The sequence below is a fragment of the Gymnogyps californianus genome, chromosome 15 (genome assembly GCF_018139145.2).
Source record: "Gymnogyps californianus isolate 813 chromosome 15, ASM1813914v2, whole genome shotgun sequence".
Lineage (NCBI taxonomy): Eukaryota > Metazoa > Chordata > Aves > Accipitriformes > Cathartidae > Gymnogyps > Gymnogyps californianus.
In genome coordinates, this window is record NC_059485.1 from 2,425,271 (window position 1) to 2,453,221 (window position 27,951).

The following is a 27,951-nucleotide window of genomic DNA, read 5'->3' on the forward strand; positions in this document are numbered from 1 at the left end:
GCCGGCACACCTGCGGCTCACGGGCCGGCACCCTCTCCGGCTGTGCTACCTGCAGCTTTCCTGCCATTCAAGGGTTTTCCTAGAGGGATTATGACTCGGGCAGATAATTTTGGCATGCATGTAGGCACCCCCCCATACAAAAGAATATGAAAATACAAGAGAGTTGCAATAAAAGCACCAACTGTTCTGAATCAAGGCACGAGAGCCAAGGTACAGCAGAGATTTCAGCACTGGAAATTGCAGGGTGGAATTTACTTTGAAATCCTGACACTTATCTCTTTTGACTAACATAAAATATGTACCTTGGCTCACACTCACTTCCTATATATGACTGGGAAGAGGATGGCTTAACACTGCGGTTTCACCCAGTTTAGAAACGGAAAAGAAACCCATGAGAAAATTATTTCGCTAGACTAAAAATAAATAAATGAGTCAAATTTTTTAAGAGTCTAAGGGAACATGGTGGATGCAATGAGGAGGCGGTCAGAAGTATTTGGCTAGGTAGCATTCTCCTTAAGTCAAAAATGATAACATAAAACTGTAATACTCAAGTGCTAGTATAGTATTTAAGAAAATAAGGGCATCCTGCTCAGCAGCGTACTGAAGCACATGGGGCTCAGGAGAAAGCAGACGCATCAGCTTCGACTTCTGTGCAAAGATGCCACAAATCATACAAAAACACACAAGATATTTCAACTCTCAGTCACCGCAGTAAATTTCTTATAGTCAAACAAGATGCTTTGGGGATAGTAAGAAAGCTGGCAGCTCCAAGGCCCAAGCTCCCCGATGCGGTATCTGAGACACCAGTCAACATAATTCAACAGCACAGCGCACACTTTTCTCTGCACGCCCTCTCTTTTGTTTCAAATTTTGCACATTCGCCCTTGGAATGGTTTTACCTGAAATCTGAAGTTCAGATGATGCACAAGAATGCAGTCAATTCCCATTAAGTTCACAAAGATACAGGTTTTAAACGATGCTAAGTCATTAGTCATTTTCTTCACACAAATCAGTCCGTTTGCTCACATTTAAATCCAGAGAGAGGCAAGGAAATGCAGTATTTCTAGTTGCTAATAACCTACAGATTTGATCTTAATTCAGCTTTGAGGCGCTGCACGGTTCCATTTTTTCACATACACAAACACGCTAATGCAAGCACTTTTTGTTGTAATAAGTGCAATTGATGTCTAAATTTCTACACACTAAATCTCTCTCAACTACGATACACTTTTTTCCTAATTTAAAGACGGCAAGACAAAAGGAGTTTTAACAATTTCAAAAATGCTGACTTCATTTTTCTGATCCAGAAATCTGTTCAAACTGTCGCATTCCCACGAATAATCTCCATTTCAAGGAAATGACTTTTTTGGACAAAGGAACTTTAAGAAGAAATCCATAGACGGTTCCATTCATGTGGTCACTCACTTTTGCATCAATTTCTGCAAAGACAGTGAAGAGTGACAGCTTGTTCCCTGCTCCGGGGAGATCAAGGAGTCCGGCACTTAGAGGAAGATCAAACTTGACCTCTGGCTCTCACTCCATTACCCAACGCCAGTACTTCTACCAGTCTTTATACATGCAGTGAACACAGAAAATGGAATAAACTTCAAAATACAGACTTGTGAAGAAACACACAGGCTTCAAAAAGGGACTCTGCCAGCATAAATACATTAACCTCTTTAGCCCTCAGTAGCATTGAACAGTCAAATAAATACCCTTAAGAAGACAACTTAAAAGAAGGGGGAAAAAAACCCAACCCACACCACTCCTCCTCCTGCCAGCAAGAAAAAGGAGACAGTAAGAATAGGTGAGAGCATGCTAGGATATGTGTCCTGAAACCGGCCCTTTATTTTATTGGTCAAGTCAATGGATTAATACTAGTTTTTAATGCAGGGCCAAAAACAGTTAGTACCAGATACAAATGGGCAGGAATACTAAAGTGTTCTTCCTCCTTCCAAACTGCCATTTCCATTGCAATGCTGTTACTGCTCCCTCCACATCTGCGTTTGAGCAGCTGGGATTTTGCACAGAGACATTCAGGGTATGGTGCAGGTCTGCTGCCGATTCTCCAGACAAAGAGCTTTTTAAATTCTATGACTGATTAAAAAAGACAAAAGATCTAGACCATTTAACCTGACCCAAACTGCAGTGCATTTCTGCTCATCAGACATTCCTGATGGAAAGCATCCAAAAATCTGTGGACTTCTACTCAAACTTCCACACTCCAGATCAAATCCAGAATAAAGGAAGGATGAAGAATATCCCAATAGAGTTGGATTCCTTAAAAAGGGCCCATACTCTCACCGACCTTTCTCAGAGTTCCACACACAACTTCCTTTTGCTGCCCAGAGATGCCAAGTCCCAAGACCTCAACCCTTTAATTTGTAATTCTACCATATACCTTGGGAACACCCAACAAGACCTACCATCCCCAAGAAGAATGGTGCTCCGAAGCTTTACATTCGGAGCTGTAATCATCCTCTATAAATTACTGCCATAAAACTTTCATGTGATATATATATCAGGTCAGAAAAAGGGCATTTGAATGGTTAATCAGACATAGATAAATCAGATAGACGTTAGAAACAACAGTGTGGTTAATGGAAAATAAAAACACCAGCAGTTCCTTGGATGTCCTTCAGTTTATTATTATTATTCAGGGGTTATTCTGCACATCAAGGTTTATTTAACTTCAGAAAAATAGAAAAATAAAAATAAAACTTGTTGTCCCATGCCAGACTCGAACTTTTGATCGAAGCATTCCTTGAAGACAACTCTCCCCATCTCTCATCCTCCTTCCATCAAAAGCCTGGCGATATCACAATGAATTTAAATAGCGCCTTGCTGAGAAGTGTCAGCCTGTCGAAGCCAGCACTGTCACGGAGCTAATCCATTGTTTTCACTGGATTCTCCCCAACTTGTCTTTCTCACTAAAAATCAGGAAAAAACTTTACTATCTATCTCCCACTTTTGAGGTGTATTATGCTTTTATGTTGGCCTTCTGGCTTGCAAGACATATTCACTAGAAGTGACTGCTTTCGAAAAGGTAAAACCAAGTAGGTGGACTATGCCTGGGCTGTGCTGACTCTTGGCATTTATGACAAGTGGCAAATATTGCAGGGACAACAAGAGTGCCATTATTCCTGCTCGGCAGCTCGCAGCAGCACGCTCAAGATCCTTCAAATACGGTGACACATAGGTGAGCGCTATGGCCAGAAAGAAGGTACTATTCAGAAGCAGAAAAACAGCACTAACCCATAAATGAGGTGAGGACATAAAATAAAGCCAATGTCCTCTGCAATTGCCTAAACGCTTAACAAAATCCTATTTCAAACAGTTGTCTGAGTTTTGTTTTTAAAAATAGAGCAAAAGGAAAAAATAATCGCATAGTACAGTATTTACAGGAACATTTTTTGTGGCTATTGTACGAGGTTAGCCTTGCTGAAAGACTTTGCTCCAGTTTTGGGAAGGGAAAATTCATGCTTTTGTGCAATTAAATAGGAACAACCAAAAGAGGGAGAAGCAACGACTCCCAACAGTAAATACAACTGCTGCAACCTCTTGCTAACCCACAACGTGAGCAAGGTCAGAGCAGTCATACCTGCCTGGTTACCTTTCAGAAACCCGTCTGTGCTGTAGGACGCGGATGGCAGCTCTGCAGATGGCACTCTCGCCCGCGCCGCACCTCCCCGTCCCTCCTCACTGCCGAATCGGTCCCCAATGCGAGAACACCCAGCATTACAGCAGGGCTGGGCAGGTGGAGCTCCGTTTTTCTGAATGATGCACAAAACTGAGGATCTTATCGCTGGGGTCATTAAAATTCCCACAGGCTTTTGTGAAGGAGTGGGGAAATTAATCACCCTCTCCCGGCCACACTCCAACTGGGTAATTACATTTGACCTCCTTAAACCCCCCCAAACAAGTGGACATTGTGTTCAGGTTACCCTGTCTCACGCTGTGCACTGTCCCTGTGCATTATTAGACAGTGCTAAACCTCACCCCGAAGTGGTGGCAGCCTTTTGGTGGTGGGCAGCATTTCCCTTGCCTACAGTGAGTTTGGAACAAGCTTTTTTCTTTGGCAAAAGAAATGCCTTCTTTTTTTACACAAACAAGTAGCAATCAGTCCAAGCTGGGATGTTTGGACATAAGTCAAATCCTCCTCAAAAATTTGAGCATGATCAGAGCCAGTGCCTTTGTTCATATACACCTCTCTATGAAAAAGCTGCTGTAAAGAATTTATTTTTTTTTAAAAGAAGTGAGCTGGCACTTTTATTAACCCTACTGTTGTTTTTGCTTTTGCACAGGAAGCCACAACTGGGAACACTGCACAAAGTCACAAGTTTAACGGAAAGGCTTAACACAAATCCAACGTAAGCTCAGGATAGCAGATAACGGAGACGCTAATGCAAGATAAGGAGAACAAGTGCTGGCTTTATAATGCACACAAGTGAACTCGGTGCCAGTACCAAACTGTTCAGGTATATCTGTGAATAGGTGCACTCTTACATACTTACAGCAATTACAGTTAATCGAACTGCATTGTCTTTCTCCTAGTACAAAGATGTCCAGATTTAAAATAAATACTCACATATGCAAATTTTCTCTCATTAGAATCTTGTTAAAAGGATAAAAATCTAAGCAGACACTAATACCATTGCAGCAAGCATATTAAATCCTTTCCTTATAAAGGAGGAAACACACCAAAAAGGGGAGAATGCATTTCAGGAGAAAATGAAGGTTATGAAGCTTTGAATACAATACCCTTGCTATTTGCACACAGATTTGCAAAAACAGAAGCTCTGATTATAATTGCAAATTACTACACCTGCTCCAGCCAAACTGGGCATCGCAGCTCGGTCTGCGTGATAGCATCCAAGCGCTCGCCAGAGACGCAGCGCTTGCGTGCGAGCCCAACGCCGACCGAACAACGGGGCCGCCTGTCGCCGCTGCTGGCAAAGACAGAGGCTTCTGCATCCTCGTGCAGGCTGTGCCCATTTTTGAAGCGCACTGAACAAAACACCCTGTAATCCACTGCATCCCAAGACCCATACAGGACATCTACGCCACCAGACCTTCAAGACCTCTTTTTTTTTGCTGTTACATCTTTAATTCCTGCAGCTTTCTCCCCAGAATGCAGGTTTTCAGGCAGACTAGACACATCACTAATGAAAACACACACACACACACTCATTTTGCATTTCCACCATACCTTTAATGCCAAGGTTTCAAAGGGATGCAGCAATTCAGCTACTTCGCAGAGCACAAACAGCACTCGCATCACGTTTGGGCACCCTGCCATACTGCTCTATGTCCATGACTACTCACGGCAATGACTTTATGAAGGCTTTTGGCTTTTATGCCGTTATATGCCAGCTGCAGGAGGGCCAATGACAACAAATCCATAATATGGGGAGAAATCCTTGACCTAGTCCAAACTCAAGGCACTGACTGTCCATAGACACTTTTTGGGAATAATTTTAACTGAAACAGTAAACCTTCTCATAACTGATGCCGTGCACCGTGCAGCACTGCATTTCTGCTCCACCAAGAGCTAAAATCTTAGTTTAAGCACCGCAGACTTAAAGAGGAGGTAAGTCTCTCAGCCACACCAACAACAGATGCTTGCCTTCAATGCTTGCTTGTGATCAATGTTTTTCCAAACTATGGGAGACAAGGATCCAACTTCTCTGCTTTAAAACTAATATCGGAGGAAATTTCATTGAACTTAACTTTGGCAACACATTAAGGCAAGAGCCTTAATCAAGGAGAGCTCCACTCTTGCTAGTCACCCAGTCCAACTCGCCTTTTTCTGAGGAAAATCTCTGCCTGCAAAAAGCATTTTTTTTGTTTCCTTTTTATTAAGGCTAGGACAAAAGTCAGTCACAAGAGCTGTGGAGAAACAGTTTGCTTAGGGAAAGGGTTTCCCAGTTTCTGCAAGACCAGCGTTCCCATTCCACCCACTTACATTCCTGTACTAAGAGAAAATAAAATCACATCCGCAGGCCGGTCATCGGTTACACAGCTCGACATCCAGGCAACATGGCAAACGGCTGAAAGAAAATTACTTGCATGGAAAGATCTCGTTTGAAGAAGTTATGCGCTCATTCCAGCACCACCATTTACATCAGTCCTTGTTAAGAAGTATTTTATCCCTTAAAATCATTTGCATAATTGCCGCAATCAAAGGCACTACTTTACAGTAATAACTTTAATGGCAGATTTTTCCTTAAACATTCTTTTTAAAAGGTACCTCCCAAGGTTGGTGCATCCATATGCCAGTAAAAATAAAGACAGGAGGTGACACTCAGGAAACGCATGGTGTGGAGAGGGACCAGTTGCTTTTTGTTTTGTGCTTTGTTTATGCTTTATGATACTCAAAATGTATCCCAGAACCTAAACCTTTGTCACTTAAACAGCAGCCTAGTTGGTACATCGGCAACTCCGTGGTTTTTTTCTATTAATTTTGATATTTACTGTCTGTAATCTTATTATGGGGGAATCTGGCTTCTTTCCAGGCTAAAACGAGGTCTGGTAAGTGAGAGTCCATGTCTCACTCTTCAGCTTGCCTTCCCTGATTATAGGTTAGCAATGAAAAACAAAGCCTGACAAGTGCATTCAATACCTACAGCAGTGACTCCCTGGGTGATGCATCGTTACTTTGGGGATGTACCACTAACACATGGACAGTCATTTCAGCAGCCAGACAACCAAGAACACCACCAGCAAAACAGTAAATACAGCTTATGAGTTTTGTATTTTTCATGCCTTCAGTTCAGTAGTTGCAGACATCTACAAACAGGCAAGCTACTGTATCAAAAAAATGTATATATTAAAAAAAAAAAAAGAACTGGAAGTCCCTTCTCCAAAGACCTTGCGGTTTTAGGAGACATCGCAGGAAGCCTGGACAAGCAGCCAGGCGCATGGATGGGGAGAGAATACGTACATAGTTGATAGCTGCTCAGCACTTTTGGGGCATGGGACTTGCTACAGCAATTTTCGTAACAAGTAGGAGCTCTGGCCTGCTTTTCTCAGCTGCATGGAGACATGAGCACAAGAATACAAAGATAACGGCTACAGGGCTTCAGTAGCACTGTAAAGTTTATTTTTAACATGGGCAAGAACCACTGGCCCAGTTTTGAATATAAAACACGGACTTAGAGCAAACAAGCTAAGATCCAACTGGAAGTTAGCGGCGGAAGCCAGCTGGAATTTTCACCCTCCAGCTCCTGCACGTTATTCCGAGGTCTGTCCCCTCCAGATAACACAGCTTCATTTCAAACCCGGGGTGTTCCACCAATGCAGCTGCATCACCAACTCGATGGTGGGATGCTCCTCACGGGAAACTTAACCAGGACCCCGGGAACATCGCGGCTTTGTCCAAGCCGGCTCTACAACTCGTTCGTAGGGCAGCTCCTTCCTTGGGCGGCATCAGCAGAGGATCTTTGGGGGAACACTTCCCCTTAATTGAGGTTCTCAAACCAGTCAGGCCTGGATGAAGGCACGTTGCCCTTTAATGCAGGTCTAATTACATTAAAACAAAATGCTTTCGTGAACATGGAGAAAGGCTGGGGAGAGAATCAGACAAGCTATAAATTAAAGCAGAGGATATGAATACCATGCAAGCTGCAGTGTTAGGGTTAACATGGGTCTGGAAACAGTTTAGAGAAAACCTGGTGTGGCTAGGGGCCAGCTCCAAGTTTAGTTGCTTTGGGCTAATCGTTTCCTTCAGGCAGGCTACTCTAGCACACTAATAGGTTTTAATAAAAACTTCCAATTGGGCCAGTAAACCCCTCATTAAGCTGTTTTTAAAGCATGAATTTAAGAGCGGCGAGGGTAAAAGGTCACAAGGAGTATTTAATTCACAACGTCTGGCAAAAGGTGCTGTTGTGATTGAAAACACCAGAGTTCAAGTGTCCAGGGCCACATAAACATCCGACTCTGTCACTAGACCTGGTTAAGTGACAGCTTGAAAAATAGATTTAATAAGACAGAGAGAAAAGTTTCCCACTCTTACACAAGAAATAGGAACAGCAGATCACAATATTAGCCAGGAACAGGAACAGTCGGTAAGCAGCCCCGTCCCTCCCATCTCGGCATGGGGGGAGGATGAATAAATAGCAGCCTATGGCCATCTGGGCGTTCAACCCCGCAGCGATTCCCAGGGGCTCGCTGGGACGCTCACACCGCGGCTCCGTGGTCTCCTGCTGGGAACAGAACAAAGTTCTGCAGGAATAACACAGACCAACCCGTCCTCCATGTCCTGCCGCCACTGTCTCTCCCACATGCCGTCTGTACAGCGAGCTACTGGAGTAACAAGTGCCACCGGGTGCTAGCATGATACTTAGGTGCTGCCATGCGAAAAAGCAAACCTCTGCCAGTGAATTCTCTTGCACTCGGGCAACCTCACGCCCACCACCCAGACACTGCAGATGGGTCTGCAGGAACCAACGGGTCAGCTCTGGGCACAGTTCAGCCCAGGCACATCCCCATCTCAGTACTCTTAAATTAAGCTTTGGACCTGCACTAGTGAAGCTTGACCTCAGTCATTTCAACTTACTCTCATTTTCTTCCGTGACCACAGCGCTGCTCACTAGTATAGTGCAACTCATATGAAAACTTCACCCCTTGCTTGGAAACATGCAGCCACAAAGGAGAAACATCTCAGTCTTGTACAGCAAAAGCCAGAACCCCAGCTGTGCACTCTAACATTTTATTTTATGTCAATGCACATCTAAAATTCAAGATCCCTGAAGACCTTTTAAAAGAAAATCCTCCTTGGAACAATTTGCATTGAAGTAAAGAGTGAGGATTTAACAAGTAATGGAGAATTACGTACACTCGGCTCTCAACTTTTTATTCTACTTCTAATCAAAACACACTTCATCTTAAATTCTGAGATAATAGATGCAATATAAAATTTGGGGGCAGGCATGGGTATGAGCTAAATTACTTGCTTATTCCATGTTTACAGATAATGGAAAAAACCTAGGAGTTTAATTCAACCTTCAGTGATTGCCTTCTCTCCATACCAAGATTAACAAGAAAGTTTACTGTAAGAGGAAAAAAAAGCTCTTACTTTTAAAATATGCTTCTAATTCTAGCCATACAGTTGGCCTGCAAAGAGTGCAGAAGCAAGGCTCTCTGGAACGATCCCCAAGGAAACATTTGCTTTGGCTCCAAATAGGATGCTTTTGTGCATCAAGAGTCAAATAAGATCAGCTGCTTCTCAATCCTTTCTGTTTAATGATCCCATTGATAGCCAAAAGGTAAACAGACACATTTCTGTCTTTTCCGCATGTTCCTTGCTGGGAATCCAGATTGCTGCTCCGAGAGGTATCCGACAGCCATGGAGGTGACAATGTGGAGTCAGAATCTCCCCGGACAGTTACATCATTTTCCCACACCACTCCTGGATTTTTACTCTACAGAGAGACATGGCTGTCCATTACAATGTATGCAATCTTTGCAGCTTTTCTCCAGCTCTGCTTAGCTCCCCACTGGTATCTCATTTGACCAATATCTCAGCACAGACTTAGGGCCATCAAACTGTCTTCTGAATATCTGGGGCTACTTAACAGAATAATGAGGCAGAAAAGAAGGAAGAGGACAAGAAAGCCTGTAAAAGAGCATCATCTTTTTCAAAGTCTCTGTTAGAACAGAGATAATAAATCATTATATTAAATCAGGCTTCCACTGGGAAAAAAAAAAAACCATCCTTGGGGGTATCTCAGACAGAAGCATCATCAGGAACTACTGCTCTAGGAGAGCACACCCTTGCTCAGAAAGGGTCAGAAACAGCAAAGCTGTCAACACCACAAATCTCTTGAAGCAGCTTTGGTCTCATTCTAAGCCAAGAGAAAAGATGTCCTTAATTTTAAAGAAGGATAAAATAACAAGTTGACCTTGCTGGTTCTTTCTAGTCCCAGCACCACAGCTGCAACCTTCAGCGAGAGGGAGACCTGCCATTCCTGGAGCTGAGCCAGGACCAAGGATGCTGAGCGAGGCCAGCCGGCTCATGGTGGCACGCACAAGCCACCAAGGCACCTAGAAAGGGGCTTAAACAGAAAGGGCCATGAAGGAAAGCCCTTGGTACACCAAAGCTCAAGGAGGAGATTTAGGCTGAGGATGAAGTTGCCACGAAAGCTCAGCTCTCCAGAGCAGCCTGGCTCCACCGAGGACAGGTAGCATATCCATCCATCCATCCATCCGTCCCTGAGACTCCCACCAGCCTCAGCTCAGCTAGGAAGAACCAAAGCAATCCAGCGTACTTCGGCCAACGAGCAGTCCCAACAGAGTACAGTCCATGCTCAACAACCACAGCACTACACTGCCAAAAGCAGGGAGGAAAACGGGCCATCAAGTCAGGCGCTCCCGTCTCCTGGCAGGGAACCTCGCACACCTGAGCTGTGCCTATCCATGGGCACGGACCCAATGTAAGACCGCCGTGTGCTCACTGAAACACGCCACGCTACATCTAAAGCCAAATTTATACCCGAATAACAATAAATAAAGCCAAGAAGTTATTACAGCTCGGCTAATTTCAGAACAGCGCTAACCTCCAGGCTGACGCCCGCTCCAGGATTTGCATTGCAGAGCACCTCTTCACCTTTCAAAGATAAATAGTCCAACGCAGCCGGTGCTTTGCACTGTGAAAGCTCTTGCACGGCTGTTTTGCAGTTCATTCCCTGAAGTGAGGAGTGTTTTTAATAACTGTTACCTGACAGGAGCAAGAGCAAAGAGCAAAACCTGTGGCAATACCAGTTGATCCCATTTGGCCTAACAGCTTGTTGTTATTTCCAGACTCTGGAGTTCTTTAAAATTCATAGGGACAGCCTGCAGTTTTAATAGAGGCTACCAAAATCCATCCTAAGATGTATCAAAAAAAGCACACTTCCTGGAGGTGAATAGGAAACAGTCAGCATTTACAGAGATCTCTCCAGGAATTCTTTTTTTTTTTTTTTTTTTTTTTTTTTTTTAAGATCTTGCTTTGAAGTAGATGCTACCAAAGAATAAGGCTTCCAGAGCTCAGCAATATTTAATGTACTTCTACAGCAATGGATGACAATGTTGTTGTTTCAGCTATATTATAACAAAAATATTGTGGTTTTCCTGTATTCTAACAAAAGTAACTCAAGATTTACATCTCATTCATCTTATTCAGAAGTAGCCCTTAAGCCAAAAACAAGGAAGGGAGAGACCCTACTGCGTACAAAGGACTTCAGTAATCCTCATAGGGTGGCTATCCAGTTGGGACATAAAGAAAGGCCAAAGAAAGATAAAACACCACTTGCGAAAAGCAGTTTTTCTACAACCATCAGTGAGAGCGGAAAACACATACAGAAGATGAGTCACTTGAGTTATAACTAAGATGGGTGTCCTCACTAACCCAACAAAAATCTGGATTCATATTGTAAAGTCTAGCTGGTTAAAATATCACATCCAATGTGAAAGTATTATCTAAATCACACAGGAGTGGAAACAATTCTCCATACTCCTCTGCTTCTCCACTTGGTGAAGCACCATCTCAATGATCCCACATATACTAAAGCAGTTCGTTCACTTACAACTGATTAAAACGATCAATTGGTAAACAAGGAGACAGATGCAATTCCCTGAAGGAGAAGAGGGAGGCATGCTCGGTCATTACTTTTGCAAGCCTCCATAATACACAGACATAAATGGACTTTAACTATTCTTGTGCTTTACATTAGAGTAACCAAATTTCTATTTGTGACTGGCTAGTGACAACTTGGGAATATGAATCCCCTTTTCATCCACACAATGACGCAGCACCCTGCTCCACCCACCCATCCAACAGCATGAGCACCAGGCTGAAAGGATGAGAAGACACGGCCAAATAGGCTGTTTTAAGACATTATGCCATGGCAGCCCTTCCCAGAAAATCAGAAGTACACTAGCGGTTTTCCTAATATTTCCACAGAGAGAAACAGGTTTTCTACTGGGTTTTCTAACTTTCTGTTTACACTCCAGCTGTGGGCTGGAGTACTTAGTGCTGAAAAATCCCAACTTGTGCAAAGCATGAATCAACCTTCCAGACCTCCAAGGGAGTAATACCTGCACCACACACCAGTGCGAAAGCAGATGATATGAGTAAGAGGTTCTTGACGTTCATACAAATCACCAGTGGGAAAGGAACTGGAATTTAGGAGGAACGTGTTCCCTCCCTGGGGATGTCCCTCAGACCTTGCTTCGCTTGGTTGCCTCAGGCTTATTTAACTATTCGTCTTTATTGTCACCCTCCAAATGATGCTGTTGGTACTTACACAACCCTTCCACCAAGTCTCCTTCAATCTCACTTTACAGAATTTAAACCAGTTTTCCTTTCCTTAAGGGCATACGGGCAGAAAGAAATTCAGTGAAAGACAGAGAATAGAGACAATCGTAATTTAAACGTTTGACAGAGAGGTAGAGAAAGCAAGCTAGAGTAATGTAAAAGCTACATACCCACAAATGCACCAATAAATTTTAACTGCAGATTTTTTCTCATTTTTATTCACTTACCAAAGGAATACCTGCAAAACAAAATGAAGAAAAAGCAAAAAAATTAAAATCTCGGTTGATTAATTGTAGGAACCTACGTCTCATATTAGTTTTATTTCAAACTTCACACATTTTCAGTTTCAAAACACAGCTGTCAAGGAGTATGGAAACATGCCTGAACCATGTAACATGCAACTCGAAGACACTAAATGGTATATTGCTGCTACCTGGAAATGCAAGAAGAGCAAATTCCCTCATTTCTGGGCAAATTAAGCTGTTATTTAGCACTCCAAGCAACTGGCCACCCTCCTTTCAATGAAGATGCTAAAGCAGCATACCCAGAAGAGACAGCACAGTCCCAAAGCACAAGAGACACTGGGCTTCACAAAGGGCTGCTCCTCACCTTCCCTCTGACCTGAGAAACTCCTCTGAGCGAGCAATCTAGTTGATAGTGCAACTTAACCAGGTTCCACTGCAAGATTATTCATTTACGGTTTCCAAAGCATGCTAAGCACTTCCCAGGCAGAAGGCAACAACTGAAGTTGTTAAAAACACAAAGCTTAACGCATACTTCTGTGCTGATGAAGCCCACACTGCTGAAAAGCAAGAATTTACTTGTGCTGGTGAACTATTCATTGGGTTTTTTTCCCTTCTGAACACAGAAAAGTCTAGCACCATGCCATCTGCTAGTTGAGTGCTGCGTACTAGATGCTCACCAATCCTCAGTGTCTCAGAAAAAGTGACACACACTTACTGTATCATTTTCATGTGAATTTTTGCCACAATCTGGTGCATCATTTAACTTGCTTTTTTAACTGGTCTCCTCATGGAAATTACAGTATGGCTTAGCTACAACACAGTGATTTTCTGCAAGATTACCAGTTCCGATTAAAAGTAAAACCCAACGGTTAACAAGTTTTAAGATGCTGTTCTTCAACAGACAGCTTGTGTTTACTCCCATTATGGCTTCAATCCCACATCAGGGCTTTATTATTTGTATCTGCAGCATATTGCATTACACTAACCACACGAAAAAACCCAGAACCCCAAACAAAAAAATACCCCAGGCTTTTAACGATTTTTCAGAAAGATTTGCTCTTACTGAAAGTGTCCTGAATAGGTGTGCAAATTTTATACTCATGCACATGTAGTTCGAATAGTTCTACAATCCATCAATCTAAATATTTTACTACATATCTAACAACAATTTCATACAGGGATACTGACATAGAGAGAGCAATAACTTTAAAATGCACAACAAGTTTTAACTTTCTTAATAAAAGTGGCTCTTTATAAAGATATCTGTCATTAAGGGCAACCTAACTTTGCTATTCTCCGCCACAGTTGTGGTGCAGTTAAACATAAACTTGTACGAATTATTCTTATTTCTTGGCAGAAGTTAAGAACCCCCTGAGGCTCATTTAAAACACACACACAGAGACACACACAAAATGAGGAATTAATAAAATACTGTATTCTTCTGAACCACATTAAGTTTTCTGACGTGTGTCTGTTGCTGATTACATCAATCTAGGCTCCATAAGTTGTCATGTGATGACAGGCAAACACTTGTGAATTTATTTCTCTGAAGAAGCCTGCGATACAAATGCCAAGGAAACCAAACCAAATGGCCCACTCCAAATACATAAAAGCAGCAGGGCTTCTTGCAGGGATTTTTTTTTTTTTTTTTTTAATAGGTACAAACAGGCAGGTACCCAATTCCCGCAGACTTCAGGTTGTAGTTTGGAACCTAATTACCATTTTTCCTTTTCAAGGTCCTCTTCCTTGCTTATACAGAGTAAACAGAAGTGTTTATTAAAAAAATGGATTTTTTTTCCCTGCTGCCTGCCTTGGCATTTGAAACATTACCGACAGATAATGACAAGTAAAAACATGGATTTGATTTTGCGGGTTTGGGGTTTTTTGGCAAATTTCAACAGAGTAACTTTTGATCTGCACATTGTCAAAACCAGAAATTTTGCAAATTCAAAGTATATTCCATTTGGATTTTCTAAATCAAATTAAAACGTGATGTCATTTCTGTTTTCTGGTTGGAGAAACAATGTAATTAGCCATGACTTGTCATTAGAGGCAAACTTCATGTCACACTTAGAAAGACTGTCTGTAAGTATCAGCTGGGAATCATAAATATAATCAAATATTTAGGTTAAATTGTTTTCACCACATTGTCATGCTGATTAATTCTAGCTCAAGTATATTCCTGGAAAGCAAAAATTGACAGCAAAACATGGTTTAACCTACATTAAACTACATCACTCCTGATGAAAACACTTTCTGCCATCAGCGCGCGTGGTGGAGGCAGCATGGAGCCGAGCTGGGTTTGAAGACACGGCTCTGCAAGAGCTTCCCATGGCTCCAAACCACACGCGGGCACCACTGTGCAAACGAACAGGGAGTTCCCAAACCAACCCAGCAGAAAACACCGCCTTTTCTGTATAATAGATTTTTTTTCTGCGTGCAAAGCATGCGGGATGATGGTTTCTGTTTGCTAAAGGAGGAGGAAAAGCAGATTGGCCAGAGTTGCCAAACAAATTTACACTCCTTCTCTGCTCACCTACCCCAGAGCTACACAGATTATTTAATGCAAGAGCTCTCTGGGACAGGGGCTCCTCTTATAAGTCCGTAAAACATGACAAAATTCTAAATAGAGTCTATTAAGAGATAGTATTAGAACATAGACAGGAACTTTTATCTTTACATCTATTGATGCTTACTAAGAAAATACATCTGTATTTATAATCCAAAAAAAGAAAAAAAACCAGTCCTACCCACCATTCACATCCTGGCAGTGCCCAACACCACAAGATCCTTCCAACTAAACTGATCTGCACAGGCAGGATAATTCCCTGCTGCATCACTAATCTGCAGCTGGTGTTAACAGCTTCTCTCACTGTTCTCCATGGAGAACATCCTCTACGGAAAGTGAACCCAGATGTCAACTTTCATCTCCATTATGAATCTCTCTTATTCTCTGGGCTGTATGACTTGGGATGGGGGAAAAGGTATTTGGATAGTACAGTGACATTTTCTGTTCTCTGTCAGGATACAGCTCCAAAATCTGCTGTAACGAGGTTTCCACAGCAGCATCTCTCCACAATGGAAATCAGGTAGAAGCTACACTGTGAGGTATCCCTTCCCTGTGAAGGATGGAAATGTGACATATTAACTACCCCGGTCTTCCCTCCGGTACCCAGCCAGGGAGAGGAGGAAGCAGGGGACCATGTCCCCAGGAGACAGCAGCAGCCTCAGACTGCAGCGGGCAATCAAATGGACCCACAACTGGCAGAGTGAAGAGCTTCCTTCCAAAATTTCAGTAACAGGGAAAGCTGGATGAGCTGCCTGCCATAAATCCAGGCATTGCATTAGGGGAGAAGAAAAGGGCTAAGCCATGGAAGTACAGAAAATGTGGAAAATCCACCTGCCCCAAGACAGGACTGACTGTGTGAGAATCACCTCTGACAGATGCCTCTCTAAGCAGCGATGGAGGCTTCATCTCCCTCTCCAGGTATTCAGCCCAGTGTTCCTCCATATGTACATTTAGAAAGGTTTTCCTTATGTCTAACCTGTATCTTCCTTTCCACCATGTAAACCAACAGCTTCTTGTCCTATCCACGTGGAGACAGCGAACACAGAGAACAGCTGATTTCCATCCTCTGCTGCTTTCACGCACTTGAAGATCTTTGTCTCCTTTCCCAGTTTTCCTTTCTCTCAACTAATCAAAGTCAGCTCCTTCAGCTTTTCACTACAACAGGCCACTTTCTTCCCTGCTGCCGAGGCTTTTGCCTCTTCTCTGCCCGGTGTGGGGCCATAGCCACTTCCCGCACAATGTGACAACCAGACACGAGACGCTGGCTGACACCTCCCCAGCTCCAAGAAGTGGAAAACCTCATCCACTGCTGTCTTGCACATGACGCTCCTAAAAGTTACTGGTTTACGTGCCTGAAAGCTTGTTTGGTGAACCACAATATACTAACCAAATTAAAGCTGTAAACACTTCAGGACAAAAAAACCCATCTTTTCAATGTATATATATGTACAGTACCTGGCACCTGGGGATCCACTTCCTCAGCACACTGCCTCAAAACAAAGAAGCCAGTTGGCAAACATCACTTGCAAGAGACCAAGAGGCTGAGAGTCCATCAAAATGAGATGACAGAATTAGTCTAGTGCACCATTAATTTCAGAACATCATTAACTTAAGTGTGGGGGTAAGAAACATTCTTGACAGCTGGTTTCAGTTGCTGCCAAGCCTTTAGCATTGCACAGCGGTCGTGGGGGGAGGAAATAAGCTAGAATGGTAGTAAATGAAACCACTCGTCTGGTTTCTGGATTCACTTTATTGTGGTCACAGATCTCTAAAAACTGGGATTCCGCGCTCTGTAATTACAACATCCACATTTAAATGGAAGGAACAGGGATAACATTAAAAAAAAAAAAGTGTGCTCAAGGATGAGGTTTACTCCTTGGTTTGCACATGGTGCTGGGAAAGGTGCCTGAGCAGAGCTGGAGCCAACCAGCGGATGAGGACCGGGCCGGCCGCCCTCCTGGAGCCACGCCGGGTGCTCACACCCATGCCCCATCCCGCGCAGCCGCGACGCGGTCGGGCACTGCCGCACGGCTCTCCCCGCGGCCCAGCAAGCAGCAGCTCCCAGGCGGCAAGCCATCGAAGCACCGCTTTATTTTCCCCTTGCAAGGCAGGGAACCAGGCTTGGTTGAGAGACCAAATGTGAATTACCCAACTAAGCCCCGGCACTCGCCAACTGTTCTGTCCATGCTCATTTCCAAAGCTAAAAATTATTACAAGCTCTGGCTTACGCGACTGCAGAATTTGCCAAAATCAAGTGAAGATTGCTTTGGTTAAATCCTTCCAGTGCCAAAAACAGATGCTGAAATGGCAGCCTCGGGAACCCTACTCTGAGCTGCTCCTTAAGCCAGACGGAGAGTCCAAGGCAGGAAAGGTGAGAATGGGAGCCGGCAGCAGGAAGGCAACCACAGCAGCACCGCAGCTCCTCCGCCCCGCTTCGCCTCGCCAGAGCCCAGCAGGAGCCGCACCAGGCTGCCCGACCTGCCAAAATCGCTGCATTTCCCTAGGCAGAAACAAACTTGAAAAGCGTGTGCACAGCAAGTGGAAACACACACTTGTGGAAAATAAAGGGGTCAGCATCGGCTTGAACACGTTCAAGCCCTAGAACAAGAGGTCAGTCCCACTGCGGTGTTTTGGTGCACGTGCGTGCACGGGGAGGCAGCACAAAACGAGTGCTGCAACCCTGCTTTTTCAGGACCAGCAGCAGAAAGGTTTTGTATTTCTGCTGCCAGCATGCTGGCAGGTAAAATCCTAGGAAAACTGCATTTCAGTAATTCCAGTCCTTGATTTAAAAAAAGAAAAAAAAAAAGAATCATTTAATTGCATTAATTAATCTCGCTCTGAAGGTTGGCCCCCCACTGCCAACCATTCTGCAGACTGAGCGCAATTCCCCATTAAATGAAGAAGTCTGCAGCAAGGCTACGGGTTTCAGTGAAAGCATGGTCATTTCTTCTACACCAAGTTCATACAGACATGAGTTATTCTAATGCAAGTTTCCACCTACTTTCTACCCCAGACCCTTCCCCCAAGACAGCTTGCTTGTTTTTGCAGTCACTTGCCTCCCCTTCTTCAGGACAGAGCTGCTGTTTATCCAGACAGACCTGGAACATTTCTCCAGTAACACGGCTCAGCCCTGCAAATAACTCTGGTTGTGCAGTAACCCCAGCCCAGCGATGAGCCGGCACCACTGGTAGCAAACACTGTTCTCAAGAATGAATTTCTGGATTAAGACCCTTAGGGAACTTAGCAAACATAGATCCCACCACGGCTTGGAGCCTTCCCTAACCCCTGATTGCTTTTCGGCTGTACCAATCACTGTATTAACATTCTTTCCAACCACAGCTGTTTGAGAAGTTAGATGAGTTAAACAACATGAATGTGTGCTGGACCAGACTGGGTGCATGAAGCTATTTGGCAAGTTACAGTTAAAAAAAAAAAAACAAAACAAAAAAAAAATAATGAAAAAAACATTATTCATTCTTTTCCTAAATCTTTCAGCTGTGGAATCAATACCCAAGTCTACATACTGGATACAGCTGCCAATTAGATGTGCCAGATAATAAGCAATTAAAAAATATTTGTCTCAGTCTCTGGCAAAGCCCTGTGGTACATCAGACACTGCACAGCCACGCCACTAACCACATAATCTTCTGATAATTTCTTTGCTCTCATTTTCTCATCGGCCGTGATTTGCAGAAGTGATTGGAATCTAGAGACAGTTTGTGCAAAGGAAACAGTGGGGTGTTATTAACTGTCCATAGAGTATACACAGCTCGCTGTGCGACGGCTTTACCCCATATCCCATTCCAATTGCTGCTGATGTTTTAACATGGTCTTCTCATGAAATCAAGTTAAGGGCAGGGGAAGCAGGCAGGAGGTGAAAGAGTATTGCTACGTGCCTTTTGCTGACATTTGCTGTGCTATCAAAGCATTACACTCCACGACGTTAAGTCATTTTGTCAGGCTTTCTGCAAAGTGGAGCAGCAGACACACGCCACTGCTTTTCTATGTTTTCTTAATACTAGATACAGGTAACAGTCCTGACATTTAGACAGAAGCGATTACTGGGATTAACATGATAAAAGGTTATGAACCAGGACTCAGAGGGCAATTCCACAGTGTACATCTAACAGACGGAGCACGCGTTGGGGCAGAAGGAGCTGCTGGCAATGGGATGCTCACGGGAGCAGCACCAGTCAGCACCCGAACACCCGCTGTGATATGGACATAACGCTACAGCCCCTGCACACACCTTAAGGGGACCCTCGGCACAATACTGTTTTCTACCGTAGACAAAGACATGATATCTTCTACATATGGTGAATTAATTTTTATAGACCTCTGGCTATCTTACAGCAGATTTAAATAAAAAAAAGTCCTCCAAAGGTGCTATTATTAAGTGAAGCGAAGCCAGTAATTACAGTAAGTCAAAACAATACGTGCAACCAATCAATGTAAAATACTTAAATTCCTCTTTAGTTTCCCTCTTTTTAAACCTATTTAAATTCCTACAAGCATTCACATTATTCAGATGACATTAATCTTAGAGGCACTACTTGCTACAAAATCAGTAGCCTCAGCAGTAATGCTGCAATTTCCATGCTGTGGCTGCTCAAGAAACCCCGGCACACCATTTTACCAAAGCCTCTTCTCTTGTTTTTCATATCATGTTTCAATGGCAAGTTAGACTTGCCACGGGTCAGTTCTTCTCCAGGAATATATTCACAGAAGCAAGCAACGACCAGATCTGGTGCAGCCCGAGACCCCACCGAAGCATCCCTTGACAGCTGTTAAAGCTTTTGGCAGCTCTTCTTCTACCAACAGCTCATGCAGATCTTCTCAAATTTATAACATAGCTCGACCTGGCCTCTTAATCAGGTTCATCTCCACCTGCCTTTTCAGTCCACTCCACTCTCACAGACTAATGCATCGTTTTTGCAGTAGATGCGGGCAGGAGCACACTCAAACCTCCTTGGACATCCTACGGCAACTGCGTTCTTTGCTCCTACTTGCCCCTTGAAAAAGGCCAAGCTAAATTAATGCCACACAACCCATTGCCACCTGCATTTAACTCAACTGCCTCAACCAAGACAAGTAACCTCACACTGCAGAGCACGCATTTACAGGTCTTGGGGACTAAGGAAGGCCAGCCAGCCGCAGCATCAACCTCCTCCTTCCCAGCCATGCTGAATGCCAGGCGAGGAGATGGCAAGGGACCGGCCCCTCTCAAGGACTGCTGCTAAACCAAAAGCCAGCCTAGGGCGGGGAGGGGAAACCTTACACACGCTGAGGGGGGAGAAACGCTAAATGATTCATTTCTGACATCAGCCATGATTAAATTTTAATCTCTCAAACAAAAATATGGTTCTCATTAGCCTCATTAGTTCCCAGTTGTACTGCAAGGCAACAGTGTCACATGGTATTAATCTTTGTTTTCATTAATATGTCATATCAACTGCTCACAGCATTCTTTGAAACCGATACGCTCCTTCTCTTCTGTGCGAGTAGGAAGTGCCAAAAAGCAGCTTCCTCGACAGGAAGGATGACCCCCTGAGATCCTTCAACTTTTGGTTTACGTTTCTAGAGATAATCTTTTCTTTCTCGGGAAAGAGGGAGGGGAGTTTGGAATAAAGGGATGTGAGGCTGCGATCCACAATAACAAAGACATTCCTGAGGTTTATTGCCAAGGCCAGGGACAGATAAAGGAATAAGAAATTCTAAGTTTTCTTGTTGTTATTGTCATTGGGATATTTTGGAGACCTAGAAAAATAAAGCCAGGTTGCAAAAAGGGTTCTTTGCAAGCAGGTTATTTGCAAAGCCCCTAACAAACTTCAAATTACTCCAATTTAGCAATGCATCAAGGTGATATTTGTTAATGTGTTTTATCTAATATCCTAGATACTTTTTTCCTAATACACAAAATTGTACACTGTATTCAGGCATAACATTAATTTTTGCTTGCACTTCAAACTTTAATATCTGTAAAGCTGATATCATTTAAGTCTTACAGTCCCTCAGTACAAGCTCATATTATTTCCAGACAGGCAGATAAAGCAGGATATAGATTGATGGAAAGACCTTGCCAAGGTCACCCAGTTAAGTACAGCCCAACACATCCATTCCTGCCTGTACAGTGAGGTCTCGGAGAACTTCCCAAGTGAACCAAGCATACTGATGAAACTCAGGACACGCAAGTTCCTATTCCCTACTTGCATGGCTCCTCATCTTTCAGTGTTTGCTTGCTCGGGGGCAGCCAAAAAAATCTTACCGAATTACCCATGCTACTTAATAAAACGTGCATTAGCTCAAATGCACCCGTGTGGATACATTCATTCACCCTTGATCTGGCTCTGGTCTGCTGGAAGCTCAAAGGGTGATTCTTCCATCTGTATTTTGCATGTCAGATTAGGACTCTTCTAGTCATAAAACAAGTATCTCCGTAAGAGCTGTGCCCTCGTCATAAGAGGGTCACAAACGAGTACACTTTTGCCAAATCCAGCCCACAATTCACACGCTGGCTGTTTTACGAGCTGGAATAAGAAACTCAGAAGAGATCTGTTTCTAACCTTTACCATATAGGATGACACTAGACAAAAACCCAAGTGCTTTAGACTGAAAAACCAAAGCTGTAGAACATAAGAGGAAAGAAAGTGGGTAAGAGGTCCATTTAATGGCTACTAATGCCCTCCTGGCGAGTGAAAACACAGCCCTGAGCATCTCATCAGCCCCCTAGCATTTAATGGAGTTCAGCCTGAACCAGTCACGAGTTCATCTGCTAGCACACAGAAGACTGTGATTAAAGTCCTGCATAGGTCAAGTGGTTTTTAATGAGACATATAAACCACAAAACCTCCATGACATACAAGTCTTTCTTCTTTCTCTGTTGTAAATGAACTTCTGAGGATGGTAATTTAATTGCAATTAAATTACATGCCTCAGAGACATGCTTTCATGACCTGCAGTATACCTGTCCCTCCAATAAGTCCTTAAAGTTAAAAGCTATTAATATTATGCTCAGTCAGCTAAATATGAAAAAACACCAGGCATCTGGGGCCAGAAAGACAGTGGCATGTCCTCCCCTCCGTGCTCTAGAAAAGTGCCGCAGCATTTGCAACTTCTTGGAAACCACTTGGGCACACGGGCTTCGACAGGCGCGTGAGCACAGCTCAAGTGGCACTCGCCCGCAATCTCTGGGGTTGTACAGTGGTGAAGCGCTGTTCGGTTTCACATTCCTTGCAGAAAAAAAGGTGTGCTGCTTAGTCTTATTTTACCCTAAATACCTGTTAGCAGTAGCTCCACCAACATTTTCCACAAGGGAAGAACACACTGAAAAGAATGCTGTAGCCACCTCATGCTATAACATTTTATTTATTGGCTTGTTTAACCTATTCCCTTGAGCTCTTGTAACTCTACCAGAATCTTAGTCATGAAAGAAAAAAAGGCAATAGGATTTAAAAAACCACAATTCTAGCTTTTGTATCAAGTGTCTTACAAACTGTACTCTCTAACAGTGGGCAATATGCTTTGTAAAATGAAACAACACAATAACCAAGGGAAAGGAAGGGTTTTCAGATGACATTTGAAAATGCCGGGGGGTAGGGGGGGTTCAGTGAGGAAACAACAGAAGAAGAAACAGGAGATCAGTGGCAGAGTAGTTTAAAAGTTTGTTTATATAAGAAAATGTAATAGCTCTCTGGAGACACCTTACTGTGGGATAAAAGTGATTTTATTCCAGAATTACGAATTCACTTTAGAAGTGCATTAGTTATTCTGGTACAAAAATGATTTAACTTCTGCCGGAACGCCTCTCCCGGAGAGCTTGTCCTGACAAAGGACCTCTACTGCCTATGGTCCGTCTCTGCAGACATATGCCCCAGCAGAAACCATAGGGAATAAAACCACAAATGGAGGTTTCATGAGGTCACCTGCAACAAGTATTTTTACTTTTAAACAAAGCAGCAGCTTTTCCCATTCTTGTTTAAGTGTACGACAATCCATTATATCAATATTCAGGAGGGAGGAAGCGGGGAGAAAGGCAAAGCTGTTCATATTGGACCTGTGGAGCTGCGCTGTTCTTCCAGTGACTGAATCTAGACAAGCAGGACTTGCAGTCTGCAAAACGGATGCCGAAGTATGGGGAATTCCCACGAAATCTTTTTAAGCATCTTTAGCTTCATTAAATAGCTTCTATTATACTCAAACTGGGACCACTTTTTCCTATTATTGTTTTACTGAAATCAGGCATATTCTGCAGAAATTACAAGAAAAATCAAGGCTAAAATTAACGTAATGATTAAGCGCTTCACCCAGCCTATGGGTCAGACATTATATTTTCTTTTGCACTGGCAGATTTTTGGATTCTTGACAGTATCCTCCAACTTCAAAAGTTCAAAATGGCAGAGGGGAAAAAAAAAAATCCAGTATTTTAGGAGAGACGCACTGAGCTTGTGATGCAAGTGCAGCACCATTATACACATGCCCCATGACCGAGAGAACATGTTTGGGTTTAGTCTGGGCAGACCCCGAATACCACAGCTGTTTTGGGAACAGACTGCCCAGAATTACAAAAGCATCCTGGTGCAGTCCACTTTCAAATTTGGCAAAGGGAATCTTGGCCCCACATTTCACAGGTACCAAAATTAACATGCTGTTCTCTGAAAGCTAGCCTAGTTTTGAGAACCACCGAAGTGCATCTTATTTCAGGCAGTTCACCTGTGCTTTGGCAGAGCCAACAGTAAACTCGCAAAGTCAAGAATTCAGGGCCAGGACAACATCCTGGCCCTAGTTCTCAGGATTTTAGGTTGCCAAAGTAATCCTTATCCCGCAAAATCCATTACAAACAGCTCGCATCAGCCTGTTCCAGGAGCAGCTTTCTTGAGGGTTCTAACACCCTCAAAGACCTTTAGCTGGTCCCTTGCCGTGCTGTCACAGCAGGCTCAGCTGTCCCCAGGCACACAGTGTATTCCCCAGCTCACAGGTGGAGGTCGGCAGTACCGGGGCAGGCAGGCAACGCGTCCTGCCCTTCAAAGGAGATGGTTTGCTCTTCTAAAGCTTCCTCTGACTCTGAGCCCAAGCCAGCTGGACAGCAGTTGAAAGACTCGCTCCTTCAGCAGCACCCGGTATCTGGAGACTCCAGCCCAAAACAAATAGAAACATTTAAAATTAAAATAGAAAAAGAAAAGGCGATAAAAGGAATAAATTGTTCCTCACTGGCCTAAAGAAGAGAGCTCTATTGCTCCTTATCACTCCGTATCTTCCTTGAACTGGCTTCCCAGGCAACTACTGCAAAGGATTTTTCTGGATCGGGTCAGCCCACAGGTCCGTGCCCAGGCCAGCAGTGCCGGCTCGCAGGAGTCCACGCCTGCCAGCTGAAGAGGAACATTAAGAAAGACTGTACAATACCTACAAAACAATGTGCCCACAGGAGGAATTTCTTCCTCATTTTGGACACCTTTTTGCTGAGCTACCTTGTAACTCTGATCAGGAATACCTGACAACGTTGCCCTTTGCCCCTTTATAGGAAGTCACCGTGGTCTTCAACAGATGCTTTGGAGAACAATCAGAACTCACCAAACCCTCTCAATCTGCCCAAATTTGAGAGTAAGACAAAGTTAACAGCCCATCTAACCCCACCTACAAACCCGTGTGAAAAGGGAGTTTTAAAGCCAGCCTTAGTTTTAAGGCCAGTGCTGCCACCCACCCACCCACGATCAGCAGCAGAATTCATGAGATTCCTGGTACTATCCCTTGTGCCACCACAACTCCCTGAAGGACGGTGAGAAATTAGTTAATCCCCCCTTTGCTCTTTCCCCATGTTTACTTGCACTGTAAGCACCTAGCCGCCCAGCATCCCCTTCTCCAGGAATTGAATGTCACACTGTATGCACAATAATAATATGGTTTTGACCACCCAGTGACCCATTTCGGAGGATCTAATGAAAAATGTAACCACAGCTGAATGAACTGTACTGCTGGGTTGCTTTGATTCTTTTCCCTCGCTCCTTTACAAGAAGAACCTAATTTCCTGTTTAATATGTTCGATGCCACAATTAAGAAGAGATGAAGTTGAGGCAATGCCTCCTATCCCCCCCTCTTTTCTCTCACCCCTTACCCAGAAGAACCTGACCCATTCCCTTGGTGTGTTAATGCAGTATACCAGGAGTCACCTGCCTGTGCCAGAGTAACTTTTAAACGCCAAATCTGAAGTAGCAAAGGAGGAAAAAATACAGCCTTATCTCAAACATCAAGAGTCAATTCCTTTCAACCACAGCATCCACAAAAGGCAAACTCTGGGCTCCGCTTGCATTCCTGCTGGCCAGCTCATTGTCTTCAGAGCTGCAGAGACCTAACGCTTGGCCGTGAGCTTCTAAACCCCCTCAGGAAGAGGCATTTGGACATGGTCTGCTGGACGCTGGTGGTGGTTCGGTGCAGCAGTGGAAGAAGGCTCCCCTCTCTATCCCCTGCCCTTCGCCTCTCCCTCAAAGACCTGAAAGATGACAAAACTGCCACACATTCAACAGCCACAACTGGATTTCTTTTGGCAAAAACTTGAGAGTTCTGCAGGACTGTCATCCCTCCAGCACCGACAGAGAAGACATCACACCTCTGCCTTCAGTCTTGAAGGTACCTTCCTGTACCAGGAAAAGCAACTGGGAGCAGAGGACCAGCACAGGACACAACTGCCCAAGGAGACAGGAAGAACACATTCCAGCTAGCTTTTTTTTAAATCAAAACTATAACGACATTATAGCACCACTATAGCCACAGCACCAGTACAGTGAGCACTCCAGAGTGCCTTGTGGGCACTAATGAAGAAAGCCTGTCATGCTAATGCCTTAGCCCACTACTTCAGGAGCAAGCCAGATCAAATCTTCTGCCTTGCGAGTCACTGCAGGTCCAGCTTTCAGCTACAAAACCTTTGCAGCTTGAGGGGGAGGCTGTTAGGGTTTTTTCCCCCCCCACAAACAAAAACGCAAAGAGCAAGAAGTCAAGGAACACAGCCAGGTTTTGCTGCTACAATGACACAGGCTCCTGTATCTCTGGAAATGAGAGCAGGATGATGCTTGAATTCTTGCCCTGTAACATAAAACATCTAGAAAAATAGACAAGCAATTTTGGAATAACTTGGAAATGGGCAACGGAAAACTATCCACCAAGTTATTTTTCAAATTTTGTGGCTTTCTTTCACAGTCTTAAGTTCATGCTGAGTTAAGAGCTCAGAGAATAGAGCTTTTCAGAAAACTGAAGCTGTTATCCTTCACCCACTTACATACCATCTGGAGTAGGATAGGAATGAATGGGACAGGACAAGACGCAGGGCTGCCCAAGCACATGCAAATCCTTAAAACTAAATTCACTGAGCCCATCTATAGGGAAGGTGTCCTGTCATGTGTTGTAGAGCCAGAAGATTTGGGAAGAACATCCCAGTGACACAGCTGTATCATGTCCACAGCTTGGGCACCTCTTCATGGCATAGCCTTTTACCTCCCCAAAGTTACCACATCACCTCTGCTACAGGCAGAGAGGTACTCGAAGAGGTGAACTATTGAAATTTGGGTTTCTAAGGGCCCATCCTCTTTTAACCAATGTATTTGGGGCTTTAACAAGTGTGAGGACCACCTAAAGCGTTTCCTTTTGCACCACAGCCTTTCCCTACAGCAAGGTGATATGCAGACAGTCACTATTTCTCCTTTACTTTTTCCCCACAGGCTCTATGTACATATCTTGAGTGTTCCAGCTCTCTTCTGGATAGAACTGAAAATTGAGAAACCATCTCAAAAGTAATTATTAGGGGAATTCCCTTGCAACAGCCATGAGGGAAGGTACTCCACAGCAGGGACAACGTGTAGCATGGCACCTTATGCAGCCAACTTGCCTCTTACAGAGGACAACAGAAATCAGGGCAGATATCCCGGGTAAGAGAGAGCGCAGGGGCATGCCTGTAACTCATTTCTGCCAAATGCTTTCCTTATCTCACATTCCTACATTGCTCCTTACCAGATTACCAACCTCAAATGGTAATAGAAAGTCAGTGTGTACAATGAACAGCAAGAGATTACAGAGAAAAACAAAGCAGAAAGATTGTTAACCTACCAGATCTGTCCAACATTGACCAACGAGAGGTAGAGAACCCACAGGACAGACATGAGGACCATGTTTGCACATCCAGTTATCAATACAAAGGCTGAAGTTGCCAGGCCAAACAGGGAGAGGTAGTCCAAGGTGCTGTCCATGTCTGACCAGTCCAGAAACCAGATGATTGTTGGCGCGTAGCTGAGAGCATCCAGGTTTATCTTCCCTTTGAAATACTTTTTGACATTCTGCAGGTACAGTTTACAAGGGAGCAGCCCCTTCTCTCCTATTAGCTGCTTGTTTTGATGATACGCCACCAGGAAGGCCACAACTGGAGGAAAACAAGGAGGGGAAAAAAACAAACTAGTATCAGAAATCATCCAGGCTGAAATACGTATTTTGAGTCCAGAGTTACAGAAGTATATTCATGCCTTGGGAAGGAATTTATTCACATGTCCTCATCTCCATTAAAATACAACACAGTCATTTCTATTAACCACGATGCAGAAGGCAGAGGAATTCTATAAATACTGTCTCTGCCTTCACACCAGGAAATGGCACAGAGTCTGTTCTGAGAAAATTTTCTCCTCAACAGCTGTAAGGGACATGCCACTTGCTTCAGGCAAACTCAACAAAGCACTTCTGGGAAAAGCTCCCTGTAACTGAGCGACCTGACCCACTGTAGAAACAGGAGGCTCAGCCCAGCTCCGTTAGACTCTGCATGACCCTAGGTTAGTCACATACGCTATTCATCTCCTAATGCAGATGAGGAA

General features: G+C 43.8%; 1 protein-coding gene across 2 annotated transcripts in view; it reads right to left on the reverse strand.

Moving 5' to 3' along the window:
* LMF1 (lipase maturation factor 1) overlaps positions 1-27,282 on the reverse strand; it is a 195,938-nt gene extending 168,656 nt beyond the window's left edge. For both annotated transcript variants that reach the window (XM_050906150.1, XM_050906149.1), the window contains exon 1: positions 27,200-27,282. In XM_050906150.1, coding sequence (XP_050762107.1) covers positions 27,200-27,215 — 16 coding nt within the window. In that variant the 5' untranslated portion in view covers positions 27,216-27,282. The remainder of the gene's footprint in view (positions 1-27,199) is intronic.
* Positions 27,283-27,951: the final 669 nt, after the last annotated feature.